Below are 24,110 nucleotides of genomic sequence, written 5' to 3'. Positions count from 1 at the left end.
TGCATCCAGCAACCCAGATATATAAGTAATTGCATGTCCCAGGCCATTTTTTCCCCACATCTCATATTTAATTCTGTATCTTCCTGTATTAATAAATGCAGGGCTTATACAACTCAGGACTGTTCTAATGCTGTTGTCAACGAGAACACATTTGTCACATTTCAGATGTTTTAATGCCACTCTCTGCAAGTAATGGACAATACCATAAATAACTATATTCCCATTGCAGTTACATGGTGGATGCAGCAGACTTAGAAAAAGTAGAAGCTTCAAAGAATGAACTACACAGTTTGATAGATAAGCCACAATTGCATGGAATTCCGGTAAGTGTTTTGATTATTATTCTTACCTGAACATTGTAGCCTAAATCCTTATGAATTGGTTCCTCTGGAGCCTTGAAAATACTAGCTTAAATATGATGCAGCCTTGATACATTGAATGCTCTTATAAAAATTATTGTGACATTTTTTCGGAGGACTCAGCATCTTATCAGTGCTGTAGTGTGTTTGTATGTTTTCTCGTCTAAAGGTCAGAATAGATTTGGAAAAAATTCATTTTCACATGGGGCATTATCAGACAGTAATTACTTCCAGTTAGTCCCCTTGTTGGCTGGGTTTGAACCAGTGACCCAGGTATGTTTCTGGCAGTATCTTAAGGCATGTGAGATTTGTCTTTCGAAGGTTGGCAGACACTAACATCAAATAGTGTCCTCTGCTTCCAGAGATTGTGGAGGAGTTTGACTTTTTATGTTTCCTGACTTTTTCTTTTTCTTGACTTTTTAGTTTTTCAAACTAAACCGTGTGGAAAAAATGCAAATATACATTTGTCCTCCAGTAGAAGGTTTCAAAGAATAGTATATTCTGCTGAAATTCTAGTGAGGAATTATGGAGGTGGAGACTAATGTTGTTTAATTAGATGTAATCTGCCAATTTAGACCTAGTAGGAATCCATCAGGTTAGATTGATCTTTGATGCTGACATCACCAAGCAAGAGTTCATACCTTTGATCATAAGAAAGAAAACAATGATACCTACAAATCAGGAAGAAGTTACTCACAACTTGATGGCTCTTGCTTGGCCCCTTTTTTGTAAGCAAATATTTGGACACTTGGCCAGTGCAAGTGATCTAAGTCATCTGAGGATGAGTAGACAGACAGCCAACATGAAATCATTGTGAGAATGAAGTTCTTCCACATCCATTCTCAAAGGAGAATTTTTCAAGTGACTCTCCATCTTTTTTATAAGGTTTGCTATTATTGTTGCGTTTTCATGTGTTAAGTACATACTGGACAAATCCTACAGAAATCTATAGTCACGCTGTTCATAGCAAGTGACATTGTCCTTTGTACTGTCTTCACATCCTGTTTTACTTCTCACTTTCCCTTCCTGAAATGATAGGTCTCTTATATCTTTAGAAGTATTTAATTAAGTTCCTTTCCTTTTATATGTTACAATATCACATTCCAATTGCCCAGCTTGACCAGCACAGTAATTTCCAAGGTGCAGTAATGTAGTTTTTACTTACTTTTATTTCATAGGTAGTAACTAGTATTGAACTTCGTTCAATTTATTGTATTCGGGCTTTGGCATTATAGATTTTAAGGTAGTTTTATTACTCTGAGACTGCATGTAATGAGTTTTAATGCGTTCCAGGTTCATGGGAAATAATGGGACAGTCTCGACTCAGAATTGTAATGCATCTGGAAAACAATAATGCAATCATAATTAGAAAAACCTTCCATTGCTTTATCTTAGAATGTGCTTAACCCATTTATCTGACCTTAATTTATACTTGAAGCCTTAAGTATTGCGTAGGAACTCTTACGTTCCAGCATCTATTCAGTCAATTTTCTGCATTTCTCAGACTTAATTCCTAATGGCTACCTTTCTGATTTCTACCATGGATGCCCAAAGTGGAGGGAGAGGAATCGATCATTTGGCTGGTGCTTGGGTGAGATACAGTTCGGATGCCTGGCTGTTTAGTATGTCAACGTTAAGAAGCAGGGGAGCAAAACTGTAGAGAGAATGATGTCTAGGTCTTGAGGACCCAGCTTCTACTGCTGGGGCCCTACTTTTATTAACATTAGTCTGGTCCTGTGAATTGAATGTCTGTTGGTGGCTTGAGTGCATCTGCTGAATGCTGTCCTCCAGGTTTAGTTGCATGCAATCTGTCATCATCCCATAACGCCATCCAGAATGGAGAGATTCACTTCCAGAGGAGACTTCTGATACTGATACACCCAGAAATAATTGGATCCAGTTTTCAGAGGGTGTGCATTCAGCATCTCACCCTGACTAGGAGCAGGATTTCCATGATGCTCCTACAGTCACTGGTCATTTTGAATATGTCCGCTATTGCCTTCTAAATACTTAGCTCCAAGATCCAAAATAATGCCAACCAATGGTTAAAGACAAAAATAAACTTTTATTGCTCCTGGATTTAACATGAATATGAATGATTTCTTTCAGGTGTTAGTCCTTGGAAATAAAAGAGACCTCCCAGGTGCACTGGATGAAAAGCAGTTGATTGAGAAATTGTAAGTATCTGACCTGTGTAGAAAGCTGAGACACTGTGAAATTTGATATGTAAGAGAAAATCGTTGGTAGTCTATGGCAATAACCAGCTATAACAGATTCCATTTTACATTCTCAGATACTCCACTTTGAGGTCTGCTGGCAGCTGAAATAGCAATCTAGGCTGATAACTGACTGCAGTAGATTTGAACCTTTCTTTATTATTTCAGTTGTATAAAGTTGTTTCAGATAACTCTGTTTTCCCATCACTGAACATACAACTGCTATAGATAGTAATAGGCTCACTTACACTCTTCAGAGTACATTGTAGTGGCAGTTTAATGCTCGAATGGTATTAAAACAGAACCATTTCAAACTACTGTCAGTAAATTTAAGCAATTCAAATATTTTTGGCATGTATCCAAAGCATGTACTTATGGATTACTGAAACTAACTTAAATTGATGCATTGCAAGGGTAATTGTAAAGGAAACACACAATTTTGTAAAAATGGCCAGTATAGCACTAATTTTGCAGAATAGGATTCTATGTCTCAAATCACATAATTTTAATCAGTAGGAAGTGAAGTTTAGTATAGAAGGATGGTCCAAAGGCTAAGCAACTAAACTGGGACTTAGGAAACACAGAATGGCTGAGGTTGGAAACAACCTCTGGAGGTCATCTTGTCCACCTACCTGCTCAAGAGCCACCTAGAGCTGTTTGCCCTGGACCGTGTCCAGGTGACTTTTGAATATTTCCAAGGATGGAGACTCTGCAACCTCTCTGGGCAACCTGTGCTAGTGCTCGGTCACCCTCAGAGGTAAAAAGTGTTTCTCTATGTTCAGAGGGAGCCTCCTGTGTTTCAGTTTGTGCCCATTGCCTCTTATCCTGTCAGTGGGCTCCATCTTCTTTACAGCCTCCCTTCAGATGCTTGTACACATTAATAAAATCCCCCCTGGGCCTTTTCTTCTCTAGGCTAAACAGCCCCAGCTCTCTCAGCCTTTCCTAATATGTGAGATGCTTCAGTCCCTTAATGATTTTAGTGGCCCTTCACTGGACTCTCACCAATAGCTTCACATCCCTCTTGTACTGGGGAGTCCAGAACTGGACACACACTCCAGGTATGGCCTTGCCAGTGCGGAGTAGAGGGGAAGGATCGCCTCCCTCAACCTGCTGTCAAAGCTCCTCCTAATGCAGCCCAGGATACCATTAACTGTTTTTGCCGCATTGCTAGGTTATGTTCAACTTGGTGTCCACCAGGACCCCCAGGTCCTTTTCTGCAAAGCTGCTTTCCCAGGCAGTTGACCCTCAGCATGTACGGGTGCCTGGGGTTGTTCCTTCCCAAGGGCAGGACTTTGCACTTCCCTGTGTTGAACACATGAGGTTCCTGTCAGCCCATTTCTTCAGCCTGTGGAGGTTCCTCTGGATGGCAGCGTAACTCTCTGGTGTATCAGCCACTCCCTCCCAGTTTTGTGTCATCAGCAAACATGCTGAGGCTACACTCTGCCCTATCATCCAGATCATTGATGAAGATGTTGAAGGTTGGACCCAGTATTGATCCCTGGGGTATGCTGCTAGTTACTGGCCTCCAACTAGCCTTCGTGCCACTGATCACCATCCTCTGGGCCTGACTGTTCAACCAGTTTTTGGTCCACCTCACCATCTGCTCATCCAGTCCATACTTCCTCAGCTTGTCTATGAGGATATTATGGGAGACAGTGTCAAAAGCCTTCCTGAAGTCAAGGTACACAATATCCACAGCTCTCCCCTCATCTACCAAGCTGTAGATTTCATTGTAGAAGGTTATCGAGTTGGTCAAGCAGGATTTCCCCTTTGTGAATCCATGCTGACTACTCCTGATCACCTTCCTGTCTGTCACGTGCCTGAAAATGGTTTCCAGGATTAGTTGCTCCATCACCTTCCCAGGGATCAAGATGAGGCTGACTGTCATGTAGTTCCCTGGGTCCTCCTTCCTGCTCTTTCTGAAGATAAGAGTGACATTTGCTTTCCTCCACTCTTCAGGCATCTCTCCCAGTTGCCATGATCATTCAAAGGTTATTGAGAGTGGCCTCATAATGACAACAGCCAGCTCCCTCATCACTCGTAGGTGCATCCCACCAGGACCCATGGACTTCTCTATGTCCAGTTTGCTTATGTATTCCCTGACCTGATCCTCTTCTATCAAGGTACAACTTCCTTGCTCCAGACTTTCCCCCCGGTCTCTGGGGCCTGGGATTCCTGAAGGCTAATCTTGCTAGCAAAGGTGGCATTCAGTACTTCTGCCTTTTCCATGTCCTGTGTAACCAGATCCCCCGTCATTAAGCAATGGGCCCACATTTTCTCTTGTCTTCCATTTGTCCCTTATGTACTTACAGAAGCCCTTCTTGTTGCCTTTGACATCCCTCATGAGATCCAATTTTGGTTGGGCTTTGGCTGTCCTAACTGTGTCTCTGCATGCTTGGACAATGTTTCTGTATTCCTCCCAGGTTACCTGTCCCTGCTTCTACCTTCTGTATGCTTTTTTGTTTGTGATTGGGTTTTGCCAGGAGCTCATCGTTCATCCACTTAGGCCTCCTGGCTTTTTTTCCTGGTCTCGTTAGGATGGGCTGCTCTTGAGCTTGGAGATGATCCTTGAATATTAACCAGCTTTTTTGGGCCCTTCTTCGCTACAGGGCCTTATCCCATGGGACTTTTCCAAGCAGATCCCTGAAAAGGTGAAGTCTGCCTTCGTGAAGTCCAGGGAAGTCACTATTTAGTTCTCTTCTTTTTTGGAGTCTCTTGTGTGATCTCAAGAGTCTTTCCTTCTCGGCACCTTCACTCCCCATCTGCTCCAGGAATGTAATCTGTTCCTGCATGTCTGTGTCACTTGTGTGAGGATAAATAAATGAGAAAATAACATAGTGCTCAAACTCTGAGGGGGATAGGGAAATTCCCAGAAAGAAACAGAAGGAAGTTAGAGGCATGTATGTAGAGGCATCCTTTCAGTAGGAATCAGAGCTGATACATTTAAGTATGATATAGTGAACATATAAAGACTGGTAAACATCCTGAAGATTAATGGTGTGATCATTTGAGTACTGTTATTTGATTATGAGAGTTATTAGAGATAAAAACTCTGAATTCTAAGTGAAGAGAGTAAAAGGTGAATACTAAGACATGGTAAAGTTACTTGGTTGCCACTACAAAATGTTATTTTCAGCTCATGGATTTCTGTGTTTTTATTATTCGCTATTACATTGACTTAATGAGAAATTTGAGTTTTTGTGAAATGACTTTATAACCATTTAATCTTTATAGTTTAAGAAATACGGGATGTTTGTGTGCAGTAGCATATTTTAAAAATTTAGTATCTGAGGATAGAATTGAACCCACTGAGTAAAAAGCAGTAATTTAATGGAAATTTCTGTTGTCAGTTTTTGTGGAGTTATAACACTACTTATTTTATTATTTTTGTTTCTGTAGAAACCTTTCAGCTATTCAAGACAGAGAAATCTGTTGCTATTCTATTTCCTGCAAAGAGAAGGATAACATCGGTAAGCTTCTTTTTCTTACAGCATCATCAGTGTATACTTTGTAGTTTGGATCGGATGTTAAAAATGTTAATGAGATTTGAATAACTCCAATATATGACTGAAAATCTCAATTTACTTGGAAAGATTTTGTTGCAAATATTGCATGCAATTGTATTTGTTTTAACATAGAATTATGTGTAATTTAAAAGTCACTTGTAGAATTATTTAGTTCCACAAGAAGTTAAGAAATTAATTTGACAGGAGCCTTGGAAAAGCATGTTTAAAACCTAAAGTAATTGAATCCCCCACAAAAACTGTGTTACTTTTGAAAAAATAATAACTGGATATGAAGACCTTCCAATTATTATGTGATACTTAAAAAATTTGGTAATTTTCGCTCCATACACAATTTTACTTTGCAAGCAGGCCTTACATGCATGTGGCTGTATGGCGGTGTTCCTCAAACTGAGGGATTAGTGCTTTTGTCCTGCTGGAGACACAAGGAGTGTATCCTGAAGTCAGTGAGGACCTATCAAAGCCCCATGAAGTTGTCTTCCATCTGCCTTTGCTTTTTGCCCTTTTCTCTCTCTCCCCCCCTTTCTTCCACTTCCCTGTCCCTTTCCTCTGTCATGTTCCCCCCTTCCCTTCCCTCCACAGGGCAGGAGAAGGGGGTGAAGCACGAGCTGAGCCACCAGCAGCAGTTGCCTGGGGGCATGCTGCCTCTGTGCCACCCTTCTGCCCTGCACACTGCTAAGGCAAGTGGTGCTGGATGGGAGGGATACAGCCTGGGTAGATATTCATAGCTGCTTCCTGAGGAAGCCAGACTCGGTAGAAGAGCTGGGCAGCTCTGTAGGGCTCAGCTGAATGAGAGATGGGAGTGGGAACGGGAGGAAAGCCCGTTTCTCTCAGCAGCAGGGGAAATTTCCATCCTAGGCAGAGAGAACTAGGTGGTGGAGGTGGTGAGGAGACTATGCCATGACACCTGGGCTTCAGAGAGCTGGGAGAGATTTCAGCTGTGTGCAGGAACATGTTAGGCAGTGAGGGCTTCTCTTGGAAATGGTGTAGATGATTTGGGTACATTGGTTTGAAGGAGACCAGACTCAGATTTGCTGCAACTTGGGGTGCACTAGTTATCTCTGAGTGAGGGAAATACACAGAATGTACTGTCACGCTGGGGAAGATTAGACTTCGGGTTATAAGGACTGAGGAAGGCAACATAGTCAGGATTATCTGCATAGGTGAAGGGCAGTGAAGGTGATTGAGGTTTTAGAAATGCAGTGCTTGATCCTCATCAAATTGGGAAGACTGCAGTGGAGGATCTCAAAAGTGGTATTGTGACTAGAAACTGGTAAAAACAACTTAATTTCTGAAAGGATCCTGGAGAAAATAGTTTTTGATCTTTTCATTTGATTTTTTCATTTATATGGATGGCCTGGAGGAGAAAAGCATGCAAAAAAAGGCATGCTAAAATTTGCAAATGGGAAGATAATGAAAAGAATGATCACTAATGCAGAACTGTGTAGATCGGTTACTTGTGTAAGTCGTCCTAACTGAGAATCATTCAGGTATCTTCCAGTGTAACATTGTGCCTAGGAAGGCTACCCTGGTTCCTGAATATTTGCCCAAAGAAATAACAAGTGAGAGCAGACTGTGTATATCATGTGTGTTTGGAACTGTGTGGGCATTACTGGAGCACTGTGTGCCATATTTTGAGGAAGACCTTGAGAAACTGAAAAGAGATTGCGCAAGAACCTAGGGAGATCAAGGGACTGGAAAATAGCACCTATAATGAAAAACTATAATGAAAATATGTTTAGCTTATTAAAGTGATGAAACTACTAGGCTGTTAAGGAGAAGACTGGGAGCTGTCTTCTTCCTCTGCATTTTTTGATTGATGTCAGTGCAGTTGAATGAGGTGGTAGTCGTTTTTCAGTGCAAACTGCAGCCTAGCTAACTGGTCTCATCAGGAGGTGTAGGTGTAAGGCTGCCAGTTTCTGTGTCCTGAGAGACTGTGGAAGATTAGTATACAGTTATTAGCTTTGTTTTAGATGCCGTGGGATGCTTTTTTCTGCAGTCTCAGTGCCTAAGCTGGTCTGCCAAGGATATTCATGGAGTGCTGTCTTGAACTTAGGGCAGATGTGGCAACAAATTTAAATTTGAGGACTCGAGCTGTTGCTGCCCCCTGACATCCTTCCTACCTCCCTGACAGATGTTACTGCCTTAAGGCAAAAACATCTAATCTGCTCATGAATCAGTTTGTGAACTGTTGCAGTTTTTAGCCCAATGCATTAGATTAGTATCAGGAGGGGTACCAATTTCAGCTATCAAATTTTAGTCCAATGTTGCATGTCTTTCAGAGACCTTGGACTCCTACAACCTACCTAAATGGCTTCTTAATGCTTTGTCAGATGTTTGCCCTTCTCTTTCTTTCTGGTTGTGTATTTCTGCCTTTGTTCTCACACTGCATTTCATTCTAGTCTGGATTTTAGAGTTCATTTTATGGTCATCTTAAATCTTTGCTTTTCCAACAGTTCTTCATCTGTGGCTTACAGAACTTGATGTCAGTCATCATATTTCAAGAATACAAAATGTGCATAATTTAAAAACAAACAAAAAACAACAGGAAAAAAGCCTACCTGGAGTTTTAAGTACTGGATTTTTAATTAGGTATAAATGAGAGTTTCTGGGTTTTGTTTGTTTGGGGTTTTTTTATTTGTATTAACCTGCTGGTGTTGTGTTGTCCTTTTATACTCTGCAAACAGGCTGTTGAGTTTTTCATTTTGTTTTATCTGTCCTGGCAGACATAACATTACAATGGCTTATTCAGCACTCCAAATCAAGACACTGTTGAAGAAATCTTTTGCTGAAGATAACTCTTTCCCAATCAGTTTGACTCCTATCACCGATACACGACTGAAAAGATAAAGAATGCTACTGCGTACTACCAGGACTCACTTTGGTCGTATTTGTTAACAGAAGTAAAACTGAGTTATAGCTTGTCTCTATTTTGGTTCTTTTTTTAAAAATCCAGATGTTTGTCTGCTTAGGTGAAATTCCTGAACGCCTTACTACAAGACTGAAAGAAATTAATACTTTTTTGGGCTGAAATGTTTGAGTTTATGCATGTGAATTGTCAAATACTTAGAAATTTTTTTCTAATTTGAAACTTAATAAACTGCACAGTGGAAACAGATGTGACTGGTTTTTTTGAATGTATCATATAATTATTCATACAGAATGTTTTCCCTGCAAACACCTGTAGTTAAGTATCAATAATCAATTAAAACCATAATTAAAAGCATCTTACTTGAACAAAATGCTGTTAATCAAAACACTTTCAAATACTCCAGTTGGTGAGAAATTATTTCCAAAGTCATGCATCTGCAGTTATCTAGTTTTTCCAGTCACTAATGTAAATGATTCATATGAATATTCGTTGGGAATTGAAAAATAAAACAAATTCCAGACAATCCTGTCCTCCTCTGTTGGGAGAGGAAAGAGTCTGGAATTGCAGCGGATGTTTTTCTCTTAAACAGAGAATAAAATACAGAGAGGGAGCAGGTGAGATCATGTGCATCTTTTCTGACATTATTGCCCCCAAAATTCGTGGATTTCCTAAGCATTTTTATTATAAATGAAGTAATTTTCACAGTGCTTCTGAACTACTCTTTCTGTTCCTGAACCTTGCAGAATTTTCAAGTATACAGCCTAATACAGCTGGGTTCTGAAGTAGGATTAGTTCTTTTGAAAGAGATTAAAGGAGCAATTCACTTTTTAATTTTTAATGCTTTGCTAACATCTTACAGATACCTGCTTCCGAGTACTTCACTTAGAAGCACTCTGATGGGAATTCTTCTGTGAGTTTGGAAATTCTATTAAGTATGGAAAGTTCATGTCAAGAAATATAGACTTAAAACTTATGCAGGATAGATGCTCCGTGGCCAAGTGTTTCAAGGACACTTGCAGATCTAGGGGGAGAGGTTCTGGGATGCTGGTCTAGAGATATGCTAAATCAACTGATTGCTATAGTATTGAAAAGTTGTTTATGCGGTTCTTGCTCTTAAGTACATGAACTATAAAAATACCAACATTTTTTGTCATGTCTGTTTGAGGATGCTTTTAAGCTAGTGGCTCTGATAAGCTGCTTAAAACATATATTGCACAGATTGGTAAGATCCTTCTCGAGTGTCACAGGAGTGCTACTACAACCATGATAGTCAGGTTATAGCACTTGTTCATAAATGTTTGCAGTATTACCTGCAGAAGTCTGGCCAGAGGGGCTAATTTTTCTATGGTTACATGAAAATAATTTGACTATGTGTTAAGTGCTGAGTGCTCAGTAAATAAGTAAATAGTGGATGTTCCTGAAATAGGATGTTGGAAACAATCTTCCAAAATCTGACATGTAATCCATCTAGTGACACTTTGTATGCTGAAAAACCAGCATTAGATGGCTAAGGTGATGAATTTTGAACACAGTTGCTGCTCATGGACTTTGGAAGTAGTAGAGCCGTTGCAAAATGCCCTGGAATTGCAGTCATTATGCATACAACACAAGAGAAGAGCCACTTCTGTACCAGTGGTCTCGATATCCTTCCTGTAGTTGTGCTTTTTGACACGGTGCCTCATCCTTCCAACCTACTATCATGGCATGCAAGGTCATGCTTCTGGCACAGGCGCTCCATATCAAATCTTACTGCATCGCTCCTTAATCTGGACCTCTCTTGCTTCTTTCCTGCAGGAGGTTTGTGGGAGTGGATGCAACCTCTTTGCAGGTTGGTTGGAACCAGCCAGTTTTCCAAGGCATCACTGGTGAGAAAAGCGGTGCTGGCTCCTATCCTTCCCTTGCTTTGCTCAATGTAGTATTTCCTTGAGAGACAACCAAAGAAGTTAGCTTCCTATATGTGGTATACACATCACCAAGTACCAATGCAAGCTAAAGACAACTTGTGGAGGAAGGAGGTTAGGTTCCAGGTTGGCTGAATGAATCTCTCTGAATAAGAGGTGAGAATGAGCAATTTTGTTGTTAAAATTATCCCATTATACAGCATACGCTGCTTTTTTTTTCTCGTTTCTCCTACTATGTGACCTTGTATCTGAACATAAGGCAAATCAACACAGGCACTGGCCTCGCTGTTCCCATTTGAAACAGCCTGTCTGTTTTTCAACAACTTGCCTTCAAGTAATTTTTCAAAACGGGCTTAGCTGAAGATGAGTGTTTACTGTCACACTTAATAGCTTTGTGGGAAAGATGAATTGTAGCCGACTGACAGCTCTGACATCTTATTTCTGATATGGCCATACAGTGCTACAGAGATCTAGACCACTGGAGACAGTATTGCAGCGAAGTTGTTTGGAGAGGTCACAAACTTCCTCTGCAAAGGAGCCTGTGTGCGGGGAGCGTCCCCTTGCTCAGACTGCGATATAAGGCCGTGCCTTGCATGGATCCACATTCGGTGGGTTTCAGAAGCAGGGAGGGCATGGCGGTAGGTGGAATGACCACGTGTGATTGCTTGCCGCTTCTCAGCGCTCCTGAGAAGCTGACTGCAAGACAGAGCAGCAGAGGCTGCTGTCGTGCTCTGGCTTTGCTTGGGAGGTGGGAAGTGCCGGGCTGTGCTCGGAGGTCCTGATCCTTAGGCATGCGTGATGGTGGTAGTCTGGCCTACACGCACAGCATCCTCCAGGCTATGGGAAAAGAGCCGTGTTGGGGGATGTGTACATTTGAGGAACTAGGACTAACCTTCAGTTCAGTCACAGCTGGTAACCCCAGACCCCACAACGTCAAGAGCCCTAAAATAGCACAAGTGCAACAGTGGTACAGATGTGTTTCCCTCCCCTTTTTTCCTTTTCCAAGCTTGACTGTCACCCAGGGCTATACAGAATCACCAGGTGCCAACCATCTGTTTTACTTCCAGCACATTTTATTTATTAATTTTTTTTCCTGCTAGCAATGTAATTTTCCCCATATTTCTTTTCCATTTGCATTGTATATTGTAGAAAGCAATCACGAACATAAAATTTTAGTTAAACGATATAAAAAAAACCAAATCAAAGTCATTTTTTATTAAATGCACTATAAAACTTTCTGCATTTATTGCAGAGAGCAGTGACACATACGTAATTTGTTCCTGAATAAGCTATTTTGTAAAACGCTGGTATTTCAGTCACCTGAGCAGCATACTAAATTGAACGCTTCTGTTCTGTGCTTTAGGACAGGGTGTACGTACCGGCTGTCACGAGACTTCTGAGCAGGCCAATGGAATGTATACAAGAATTGTGTATAGTGACCCCAAAATTTTAAAGCTTGTGAAACAGAACAGACTCTACCCTTGGCTGGCATCTCCCACAGGCTCTTCTGCCTCTTGCTATGACCCAGTCTGGTCTGTAGCACGCATGCTGTGATCCTGCAAGGGCCCGTGTAACAAACTCTGCTCGCTCCGGCCGTAACGTCGTGGCTTAAAAGCAGGTGAGGGAAGTGGGATATGGGTGAAGGGCTGGCTTCTGGCTATTGAGTTTTCTGCACCATGGTTTCCAGGCCAGTCCATGCCTTGGAGTCAATATGTGGCAGTCTATACAGAATGTCTGTGCAGTGCTTCTTCCTATGATTTGTCTTTCTCAAATGCCTTCAAAGAGCAAGACACATTTATTCTTTTCCCTTCAGAGATCCTGGGGTACGTTGGCAGGAGCCAGGGTACCTCACCATTATATTTTTGTGCTTGGCACTTAAGACACTGACACCCTCTCTTATGGGGAGTGCCTGCAAACCTGGTCTAGAGCCAGAGGTCATCAGCATGGTGTGATGCAGGACAGGATATTGAAAGCAAAGAAGTGTGAGGAGAGATGTCCTTACATCCTCCTTACTTATGGAGAAGGGTGGTTTTAAGATCCATAGGGCAATGAATGAGAACAACATCATGTGTCATCAAATGTGATATGATCAAATTTTATCCCTGGCAAGAGATGGTGTTGCATTATGGTCCGAATCAAATGATTCATGTCATCATGCAGTCAGGCTAGAGGCATAGACCGACCATCACTGGTAAACAAAAAGAAAACAGTATTCCGGGTTCTCGGAAGGTATGGTCATCTAAAAGCCACCAGGGCATGGGACAGGATGGAACGACTTTCTTCCTCCACTGCAGAAGACACTGAAATGGGACATCTGTGAGGAGTCACACATCCTCACTCAGCACAGACACAAGGTCTCCGTGAGAGATGGAGTCTCACATGGACTCCGTGACAGACTGAAGTCTGTCAAGTCTGGGCAGACTGGGTGCTGTCGTGTTTTTAGCTTTCAACAGAAGTCTTTCCAGATTACTTGTGACCTACTGGCAATGGTGTTACCCTCAAAAATACCAAGCTCTGCCTTTCTCGCTTGGCCCCTGCCACGACAGCCATCTTCGCTTGCAGCTCAGGCAAGTGACCTCACATTTGTCCGTCCTGGCTTTAACCCTTTTCAGGAGCTGTTCGCAGCACTAGCAGGATCTAGCACATTTCGCATGGCTTGGCTTGTGTGAGAGCCAGGTTCAGACTTAGTCAATTCCAAGGTAGTTCTGGGAAGGTCTTGGACTCATTTTTGTGTGTTTTTTGCACAAAATGAACAGTCTGTTCTGTTGTTCCCATTCCCTCTGCACTTAACTGTTTCCTGGCAAAATGGGCATAGTCCACAGGGTCTGCTCAGTGCTAAAGTCACCTTGAAAGAAAACATCATGTCCCACTTCTTGAGGGTGCTCTGTCTTCTTTGCAGCATCACCTACAGGATCCCAAGAAGAAAAGAGAGAAGAACTGTGCTAACAAGGAATGCTGAAGAGGAAATGCAGTGCAAGAGGTATGCGTATATGAGAAAAAATGAGCTTGTGGTACAAGGTATGCCATCAGAGACAGTTCCTTCACCAGCCCCAGTTCTGCCAAGACTATTGATGTGCCTCATGGCATGGCCTGCAGCATTTTTGCTCCCTCCCAAAACGTGAGCATTATGCTGGAAAGGTCGTCACATGAGCATTTTGCAGATACATCTACCGTTGAAGAATGTGAAGATTGGGCAGGCAACAGATCCTGTTTTAGTAGCACTATTCTGTCACAACAATCTCAAAATGGATAAACAGGAGCAACACAGATGACCGATGGCATGAACTGATGATATGGATGTTCTCAGCCTGAATATCCTGAAAGGATATTCTCCTTTGCCTTGGTCAGCATGGTCAGTTGAGCGAGAAGATACATTCCAAGAGCTATCCATACAATATGAGCATTTGCAAGCTGAGTAGCCAAATGTTTCTTGGAAAGTGGACTTTCTGTGGAGGAAGACTCTCATAAATCAGCCTGGGGATGGGGATAAGCCAGGAGGGAGGTAGGTCCGAGGCAGCAGGCAGAAAGTTTGAGGTGAAGAGGTGCCTTATGCTGGCTCCTACTCCCTGAGTTCTTCTAAAAGGGGCATAAAGCCATTCTCTGATGACCCAAACTGTTCCGCCCTCTGTTTCTGATGTGATCTGAAGTAGTCAGCACTTGGACTGGAAATGGAGCACTTCTGTGGAGGTTGTTCATGGTCATAGTCTCTCTAGCCAGTGCCCACCATGTCAGCAACTTTGGCCTGAAAGAGAACAGTGGGAGCAGGGTGGGAAGAGCAGACTGGGAGCCGGGGCAAAGCCAAGCAGCCAGGGCAAAGCCAAGCAGCGCCTGTGTGCTGCATACAGTGTCCACACCCCCCACTTTTCTTAGCCTTTTCTCTACCTGTGTCCTGCCTGCTGGCTGGCTCTGGCAGATGCTGCCTCTCTTGCCGTTCCAGCTGTGGCTGCTGAGCAGGTCTCGACTGGTCGGTGGGGAAGGGAAGAAAGCTGATGCCAGCACAGCCATATGGCAGCTAAGAGGACTGGGGCCGGCCGGCCCTCCAAGGCTCAACCCTTGCTGAGCCTTGCAAGCCTGCTGGCTTGACAAGGCAAAAGGAGAGGAGATGTGCAGCTCACGGCAGCCATCTGTGGGTCTCTGCTCTTCACTTGGGAGGGAGCAGGATGAGGAAGGCTATTGCCCTGCTGTGTAGTCCCCCCCGGGGTGAGCTGGGTGTCAGGCTCTTCGTGGCATGGTTTGGTAATTCTCCTTGCAGGCACTGTTGGTGGCTTGGGAGCGCACTCGGGCTGATGGAGGAAGGGGCTAGGATGACTGCTTGTGTCCAAGAGATTCTGAAGAAGCACAGCCTTTAAGAGAGTGGGCAGGCAGTCCTGTGACATCCAGTGGTACAGGCTCTGCCCTGCTGCTGTTGGGTCTGGACTGGTGGCCTTGGCCCCTCTGGAGGGGGCTGTGTCAGCATAAGCATTTGAATTTGCATTGAAAAAACCATTCAGACGGGATAGCCGCCTTTGCATAGACTTTCCCAATGGCTCTCCAAGGCCACGATAGTGTGGACAAGGTATGGGGCCTTGTAGCAATTCAAATATTTCTTTGGGCACCTAAGCCCTCATTTGAGAACTGCTGCTCTGGATGATTCTGCTTTTCATGGGCTTTTCATGCGGGGTCCAGCACATCCTGTGATGGAGTCAAAGCTCCACACTCGTGAGTTGAAGAAAGAGGGAGGCGATTTCTCTGTCATCTCTGAATACCTAACCCTTGCTGCCAGAGACAACTCATCCCTGGGGCTCACAGATAGGCATTTAGAAAATGCTTTTATTTTTTGACTGAGTGGACCAGATTGCACCTAATGCACATCATTTTGCAAAATGGTCCCCAAGGAGGGTGGCTCATCTGCCTTCCAGTTGCAAAAATTGAAGCACTATGATACATCTATGTAGGCAGTATACTTTTTCAGGAATAAGGTATTTACAGATAAGTGCACTTAAAGTAAGTGGGTTTGTTAAGCAGCGTTGCCTGACTCTTTGTTCATTGTTATCTATAGATTGCATGGGAAGTGTTTTCACTGAAGTGCAAAACAAGTCAATACATTTCTCTAATCCATCCTCCAATGTAAAAGCAGGCACATGCTGGTATTTAAAGTTATTTACTAATTAAAGGTCAAGAAATGCAAGTTTGCAGCATGTCACTTGATTTGGAGGCTGCACAGTACAGCCATATTGGACCAAGAACTTGTTACAGAGATTCAAGAATAAAAGAGCTTCCATGTTTTGAATCAGACTGTCCCCCCTAATGCTGATAGCATTACAAGTAATCCCTAAGCAAGGTTCTCCCCCTTGTATGCTATGGAGAGGTTGTCCTCCAACCTGAAAAAGAGACTGGAGTAGATCCCAAGGCAATCAAGACCATTTATGCAGCATCTTATACCTTCCTTCAGCTCTCATCTTCTCCCCCAAGTTTATGGCAGTAGGACTTGAATGGAGTGCTTTAAAACACTCATAGCTGTATTTTGGTTTCGGCAGGTGTGATGAAGACTAGTGGAGAGATCAGCTTTTCTTCCCCTTTCTACTCGCATATGGTCACACAAATCCTAGGGTTGAGTAGATTTCGCATAGAGTAAAGAGCTGCTTCTGTACCCAGAAATACAACTTTCTGGCTAATGAAGAGGTCATCTGATGTCTCTACCGTTTAGAAGACAGCATAGAAAGATACATATTAGTCCATGAAGTGGCAGAATGTATATCGGTTATAGATGAAAAGGATTTCTTGGCATCTGTTGGACAATATGTAAGTGTATTCTTCAAAAAAAAGCTAAAATGAGACCTTTAGGAAAACAGGCATTCGTTTTCAGTCCCTAGAGAGGAGTAAACTGGGTTTTGAAGACTTATGCTTTACCTTTATTTTTAAACCTTTAACCCAAATCCACACACTAGGTTTTGATCCGTGCACAACCCCAAACGCACATGCAGCTACTTTGATTGGATGTACAAGTGTACATCCATGTACTTTACGTGTAGTTGTACATGCAGATGGCTAGTTGGCTACCTGCCTATTTAAATAAGGTCAAAATTAATCAGATTTTTAGGAGGATAGGTCATCAGTCACAAGGAAGAAAGAGCCCAACATGTCCTTTCTTCTGTAGAGATTAATGCAGATTAACTGTAAGTATTTCTGCTGTATTCATGGTGTACGGAGGTCTTTTAGTGCTCCACAAAGAACCTATCAAGATGGTCCAGGTAAATTTCAATAATTATTATACACTGTGCCACAAAGTTCAGCTTCCAGATCCGATTAATTAAGAGCCACTCCACATCTGACAGCCTTCAGTACGTGCTGTCTCAGATCAAAGTCCCGTTCCTCGGCACTCTGAAGTTCAGCTCCCAAACCGTCACTCTGCCTCGTTCCTTGGTGCTTGGTATCAGCGGATAGAAGATTCCTTGAGCATCCTGGGGCTACGTGTTAATCTGAAGACTGCCGCATTAAGACACCTTTCATGTTTCTACAACCTCAGCTTCCACACTGAGTGAAGGAAAGCAGTTTTATCATGCACCTGTTTATCAGCCAGTTTACTCCCTTGTGCTATAAGGAAAACTCCACTGGTTTGCTGGAGGACTCCTGAGGAGTGGGGAAATGGCTTGGTCAAAAAGTAAGTTTTACTCACCATACAAAACTGCATCGTCTTTGAGAACGGTGAATTACTGGCACTGTAAAGCAAGTCTGCCGTGAAATGAAATGGAAGAAAATATGTTTTTATTCTAAACTACTCAGGAGGGCTGCCTTCTATTTCCAGGACCTGAGAGCTTGATTTTGTTAGTTTCGCTTGTGAGGAGGTCAGCTATTCCAGGCAGCGAGCCTTTCAACCTTTTTATTTCCTCAGGTCCCACCTCTTTGACTTTACACAGTCTTCCCTGCACTCTCAGATTTTCTCAGTGTTTATGGCCCAACCTGTATTGAACTTCTGAAACCTTACGAATTATGAGTTTCAACCTTAGGGTTTAGCAGCTGCCTCTTGTAAATGCGCTAAAAGAAAAAAAATGGATAGAACATAAAATTTCTGTGTTTGGGGATACTTTTTAGTTAATATAGTGATGCTTTAATACGTGCCCAACACCCAGAAGTGCTTTGTGTTTTGCCTACAAAAAATCAGCAAATGCACATAACCTATTTTAGGTATCAGCTGCTAATATACTCAGTCTATTTGTTGGGTAATCTAGGAAGCAAAGGTATTTTATCTGCAAAAAGTTAAGGTTAGCATATCCATTCAGGCTTGGAGGTAGACAAGGCATAAGTATTTTTGTTCACTGGAAGAATGAACTCACCTAACATGTTTTTAACCTTCTTTAACTTCTCAAATTCTCTTCATTCTCATTTCTCCTATAACTAGAAAGTCCTAAAGCTGTTTTTCATGCATTTGACAAAACACTATTACATGCTTCATTTGCATCAATTACACAAAAATCAGAGCTGAATGGCCTGTAAGTGAAGGTAGAATGGTACCTTTAATGCTTCAAGAAAGCAATATTTAATAAATTGCTTTAGACTACTCTGAAAGATCTATAGTGCTAGAACCAACCATACTTTCTGAAAACATTTTGTTTTGGAAATATAGGAATGAAGAAAGTGCATGGAATATATTTATGACTTATATTTTAAAGATACTGCTAAAGAGATTAGGAATTAATCCTATACACATTTGCAATTTCGTTACTTAAAAACTTCCTTTAGAGTATTTGTTTGAAGTCAAATTATGGTAAGGTCTCTGAAGCCCTTTTTGCCTTTATGTTTGTGTGATCATCAGGAAATATTTTGCAGGTGGGTTTATAGGTCTCTGTGAAAAAGGCAAATTAAAGGAATTGGGGAACAAGGAAGGCTTTATTGAGGGGAGGGATTATCATTCAAAAGGACTTTGTTTTTCTAAGAATTTTCTTACTGGTGTGTATTAATTGGTTTTCAGAGAATAAAGTCAAAGCTGTCACACTGCCTTACATGTATCAAAAGTTCAAAGTTGTAGTTCAGTCTATGTTGAACTAAGCATGAAAGAGGGAAACACTAGCAAAATAATGCTGCAGGAGTTGAACTGTTGGAAAACTGATTCCTAATTAAATTTAACATAACTGTCAAAATAACCGTGCAGTACATTTGAGAAATGAGACTCAGCAGTCACATATAAGAGGTCTGAGCATAAGGCTTTCTCAATTTACTGAAGCTGTAAACTAATAAGTCAATGTCTTTAAAACAAGAGATGAAAGATGAGGGAACAGCAAGAGATATTTTCACACTGCACAGAACAAAATGTATTGATATTTGTAGTGGATAGTTTTAATTACATTTAATTGTTGTACTTTAAGTCTCTAACAGAGGATTTTGAATGGGCACGGTAAAATCTTTGCCATTAGTTTTTAACTCAATAAAATTCAATGCCTGATGCCGGGTTGTTATAAATCAGTGAAACACCACTGAAGTCAGTGGAGTCACAGATACACTCTTTGAGGCTCAAGTCCCTTATTTTGCCTCAAGTGCAGCCAATCTGTTCTATTAGACAGTGTAAACAGCAAAACACGCTGTGTAAAACCTTGAAGCGCGGGAATGGCACCTTTCGGGGAGGAGAATTGGAGGTCACCATTGCTGGCTGAGATTTGCTGGCCTAGGGGCTAATGAAAACTGACAGATTACTCCTTCGGAAAAAAATATCTCCTCACAAAAATAACAACCATGCAAATTAATATGATACACAAAGAGGGTGAAGATTTATGTGACTGTTTCCCTCATCCCTTTCATCTGGCTTGCTTTTTTTGTGCTGCTCCCTAATGATGCTCGTTTGTCTGCTTCACTCACTGCTGCCTGCCCTTCCTCCGATGCCACTCCTGTACGCAGGGCTCCACTAGCGCTGGGGCACGCGGGGCTGCACCTCCCTGGCCTCTCATTCTCGATCCCCGCTGATTTTTCTTTTGATGGCGGTCGAGCTGTTGCCACTGAGGAAGCTCTTTTGCCTGGCCCTTCTCTGCCAGAGCTGATCTCCTCGCAGCACCGGTGGTAGGACGGGCGGCAGCCCTGCGCTGCAGCCGCTGCAGAGCATGGCCTCGGCATTGTGTTCAACAGAAATGGGTGGCAGTTTAAGTTAACATACAAGACTGTGAGGTGACTGAGCCACGGGTGAACTGTTTCACTGCCTCCTCGGCTAGCCTCTGGCTGCCAGGCTTAAACCCCACAGAAACAATGAGGCAGAGCCAGGCTGCTAAGGCTTCAGCCCAAGTCCACGGAGATCAGCGGGAAGATTCCTACTGCTTTTAATGAAAATAGGACATTGGCTTTAGATTATCCACAAGACTCAATTCTGCTGTGACAATTTGTCCTGGTTTTGGCTGGAATGGAGTTGATTTTCTTCCTATTAACTGGTATAGTGCTGTGTTTTGGATGTAGTGTGAGAATAATGTTGAGGACACACTGATGTTTTGGTTGTTGCTAGGTAATGTTTGCGCTAGTCAAGGACTTTTCATCTTCCCATGCCCTGCCAGATGTGCAGGGGCTGGGAGGGAGCGTGGCCAGGACAGCTGGCCCAGCTGGCCAATGGGGTATTCCATACCATATGACGTCATGCTCAGCATATAAGGCTGGGGGAAGAAGGAGGAGAAGGAAAATTGTCCCTTTGTTCAATTACAAAGAATAAGGAGATGCACTTGAGTAAAAATGAGTGAACTCCTCATTTCTGTCCCACCATATTGCACATAAAACTCTGCTGAGAAACGATGCGATTACCTTTCTCTACTTCCATCTTCCTTCTTACAGTCCTTCCCTATCTTCTCCGCTCTGCTGCATCTGAAATGAGATTCAGGATGCTTAGAATAGAGTCCCTGGCTTTCCATTCAGAGTGCAAGATGTTAGCCTTTTTGAATGTTGTGAGATGATAAATATGTCATGGAAAATGTGTTTTCTGCACTTAACTGGAAAGTAATTAATCCTAGAGCTTTTTCCTTCCTTCTGGGAACGGTACTATCAGCTACTTCCTGAGGATGAGCGGCAATTGGCAACAGGCAGCCTACTTGATGAAGTGAGATGGATGGTGGATTTCTCTGAAGATACTGATATTGAACAGGGTCTGTTTGAGAAAAGAATGAAGCAGAAGGGAGGGAAAGGGAGGAGAACCGAGGAAAACCAGGCCATTGTCCCTTTGTGCCTCAAAGGCAGGGTTCAGGGACACCTCACCCCGAATATTGTTCCAAAGTGGTTGGTTAATATCTGCTGTCATATCTGCTCTCAGTCTAAAGCAGCAGAACATATGTAAAAAATACACGTGCAGGTACACACACACACATGTACACACACACACGCATATATATATATAGTATGATAGCTGATGCACTTTTTATTTAAATATATGATATAATGTATTAATGAGCTTCAGCCTGAAGTTTGAGCTTTTCACAGCACAGTGTGAAGGGCTGTTGTGGTGAAAAACAGCAGCATTAGATAACTTGCTAAATTCTTTACTCAAGTATGGGATAACTATTACAAATAAGTGCTCATTTATTTTCATTTCTCTACATTTGTGGCTTTGTATTTTGCAAATGGTGTTTTCTGCTTTGTGTTTAGCAAATAAGCACTTTTAGTTGCTTTTACCTTAGCCTGCCCTGAGATAAATCTATTTTTAAGGTCACTTTCAAATGTCAAGCCATTCCTTCCCTGCATATGTTACCACCTTTTGAAGCAGGAGGTTGGGAAACCTAACACCTTGACTCTCCAGAGCATTGCTCCAGGTTGGGGAGTGTTTAAGAGTGATGGACATGTTTTCACATTAGGTTGTTTTGAAAATTACTGGTGTGGGAGTCCAAGAGGTAGATGTGTCTTCCTGTGACCGGCGGGAAGGTCGCTGACCTATAGCAGGGTGTGAGGCATGCATGTAAAGTGCAAGAGTTTTCAAGGTATTATGGCAATCACACTATTAGATGTTTGAGGAGGCTTGTGAAATCTGCTACTGAATAGACTTGAAGAGTTTGTCCACGTTCACAAAAGATTTGGTAATGTGAAAAATATTTTAAGCAAATGTTGCCACAATCTGCAGTAAAGACCTCCAAACTCTTCTGTGGACTTGTGTCCGCTCTCTTTGCAAAGACTTCTGTTAAATACTGAGTGGGTGAGAAAAAACCCAACCTACCAGTCCACAGAAATAAGCTCTTATTCATTAGTCTTACTGAATCAACTTTTTTTTGTTGTAGAAACAGAAACATTAACAATCTACATGTGTGGAATAACATTTGCCTGGGTCCTTGGCAGGTCTACCTCAAGGAAAAAGACTTCAGAATCTGCAGATTACAAAACCAAAACGTGTGCATAAATTGGACATGCTTTTTACAATCGAACCATCATTTGGTTTTGGAAGTTTCAGCAACTCAGCATACAGCTGTTATTTATACCTTTGGGGTTGTTATCTGACAGTCCCGTGAGTATTATCCACTTGATTCAGTCTCTTTTTCAACAAGTGATGATCCTTTTAACATACACACAACATGGAGTTGATATAGCCAAGAAGAATTCTTTTCTGTCTGTTGGAGAAACTTCTTTTCATTGGCACCTAGAAACATTTGCGTCCTGCTGTGTTTATTAAACTGCTGGCCTAGACATTGCTGAAATAGATAGCTTTGGGGAAACAAGGGGAGATGTATGTACCAAAGATATTTTTTACCACTCAATTGCTCTAGCTGAGGTTACACGTAGAGACAGCAGATCAAAGAACACTCAGCAGATATTGTTTTGCAGTCACAAATGAAATTTGCTTTGTAAGTCAATGGACTGCTAGTTTTATTGCTTTTTTTTTCTTTTCTACTCTCCATTAGAAGCTGAATATTTAAAAAATGTAATGCAAAACTTTGAGGAAATTCTCCTAATAAATGCACTATACCAAAACCAGTAAGCAATGCAATGTGTGTCTTGTTCTCCTTTGAGGAGGAGAAAAATAAACTAAGGTGTTTTGAGATAGAGAGATATATAGAGAGGTGTTAAAATACAGTAGTTATGCAAAGCAAACTTCATCCTGCTCTTGATAATGCAATCAGTATTGAGGATGGATACTACAGCTATATATTGCAAGCTAGGAGGTTTGAGTGGCAGAAAGATAAATCTGTTACCCAGAATCATTCACTTGTTCTGTTTGCCACCAGCTGATGTACCTCCATCATTCTCCCCTGAGACTAACGGTGAGATTTGCCACTACCTTTGTGCTTGTGAAAGACCCTGAGCTGAATTTCAGGTATTGCAACAAGATAAATCTATTTAAAACAACATAAATCTCTGGTAAGGCTTTGGGCTACTTTTTTTTCTGTAGGCTTTCCTGGACTTTGCTTGGCAGTTTGTTAGAGTGTATGTCCGTTATTGGACAGACCAGTAAGTTTGCTGAAATCCTGCCTCTTCAGTGAAAAGAACAGGAACCATCACTCTGTAGTTCTGTATTTAAAATTTGGGAGAAACAGAGAAAAAGTTGAACTCTTTGTACTCTATGGAAAGTCTATTCCTATCTTAACTGAATTGGATAAAAGCAGTGAAAACAGGGACTTTGTTAGTTCTTCACAATTCCTTGAAAATACTAGGTTATTTTTTATACATAATCTTGGAATGGTGGCTTTTAGCAAATACCTTTATAAAATCCAAGTTGTCCCTTCTTGCAACATGAACTAGGATCATGAAATACTCAAAGAAGGGGAAAAAGAATAGCTTTCAGTAGAGCTGACTTTGTTAGCAGCGTGACAGTGACACGCAAGTTTGGCGTAGGATGTTCCGGATGGTGAGGCAGACTTTATAGAGCAGGTACCAGGCAGATCCTGCTGGCGCTTCAGGCGTAATGGGATGAAGGAGCCCACAGGTTTGGGGTGGATTAATACTGTCTCCGCTCATGTCATTTCAGACAAAGCAGTTAATCATTTATTTAGAATACCTCTAGCACATTTTGGATGAACACAAATAAAAAGCTTTGGGTATCTTCTTTGTTGCCATTTTGCAGACTATAATCACCGATGTATTCAAGCTAACAACCTTCCCTCTGCCTGTCATATCATGATAAAATTGACATCCTTTAGTCAGAAACAAGTTGGACAAAGATTCATTTTTCTGTTAAATTCCATTGCTTTTTTTAAATTTCAGCTTCCTACCCCAGCATCTCATCTATTTTGTTTGGAGTTTGTTTTTTGGGTTTTTTTTTATTACCCACAGAGAGCTGTAAATTCTCTGAACAGCTCTCAGGACTGCATTCAAGA

The 24,110-nt window shown here is 41.9% G+C and overlaps 1 protein-coding gene across 2 annotated transcripts in view; it reads left to right on the top strand.

The window, feature by feature from the left end:
- The window catches only part of LOC142080763 (ADP-ribosylation factor-like protein 8B), a 28,989-nt gene extending 19,772 nt beyond the window's left edge, over positions 1-9,217 (top strand). Inside the window, exons 4-7 of one of the 2 annotated variants that reach the window (XM_075146745.1) lie at positions 230-323; positions 2,469-2,536; positions 5,975-6,045; positions 8,826-9,217. In XM_075146745.1, coding sequence (XP_075002846.1) covers positions 230-323; positions 2,469-2,536; positions 5,975-6,045; positions 8,826-8,875 — 283 coding nt within the window. In that variant the 3' untranslated portion in view covers positions 8,876-9,217. The remainder of the gene's footprint in view (positions 1-229; positions 324-2,468; positions 2,537-5,974; positions 6,046-8,825) is intronic. The other variant, XM_075146754.1, reaches the window with a different exon arrangement.
- Positions 9,218-24,110: the final 14,893 nt, after the last annotated feature.

This window comes from Calonectris borealis, chromosome 1 (genome assembly GCF_964195595.1).
Source record: "Calonectris borealis chromosome 1, bCalBor7.hap1.2, whole genome shotgun sequence".
Classification (NCBI taxonomy): Eukaryota; Metazoa; Chordata; class Aves; order Procellariiformes; family Procellariidae; genus Calonectris; species Calonectris borealis.
This window is presented reverse-complemented; position numbering and strand designations above follow the sequence as displayed.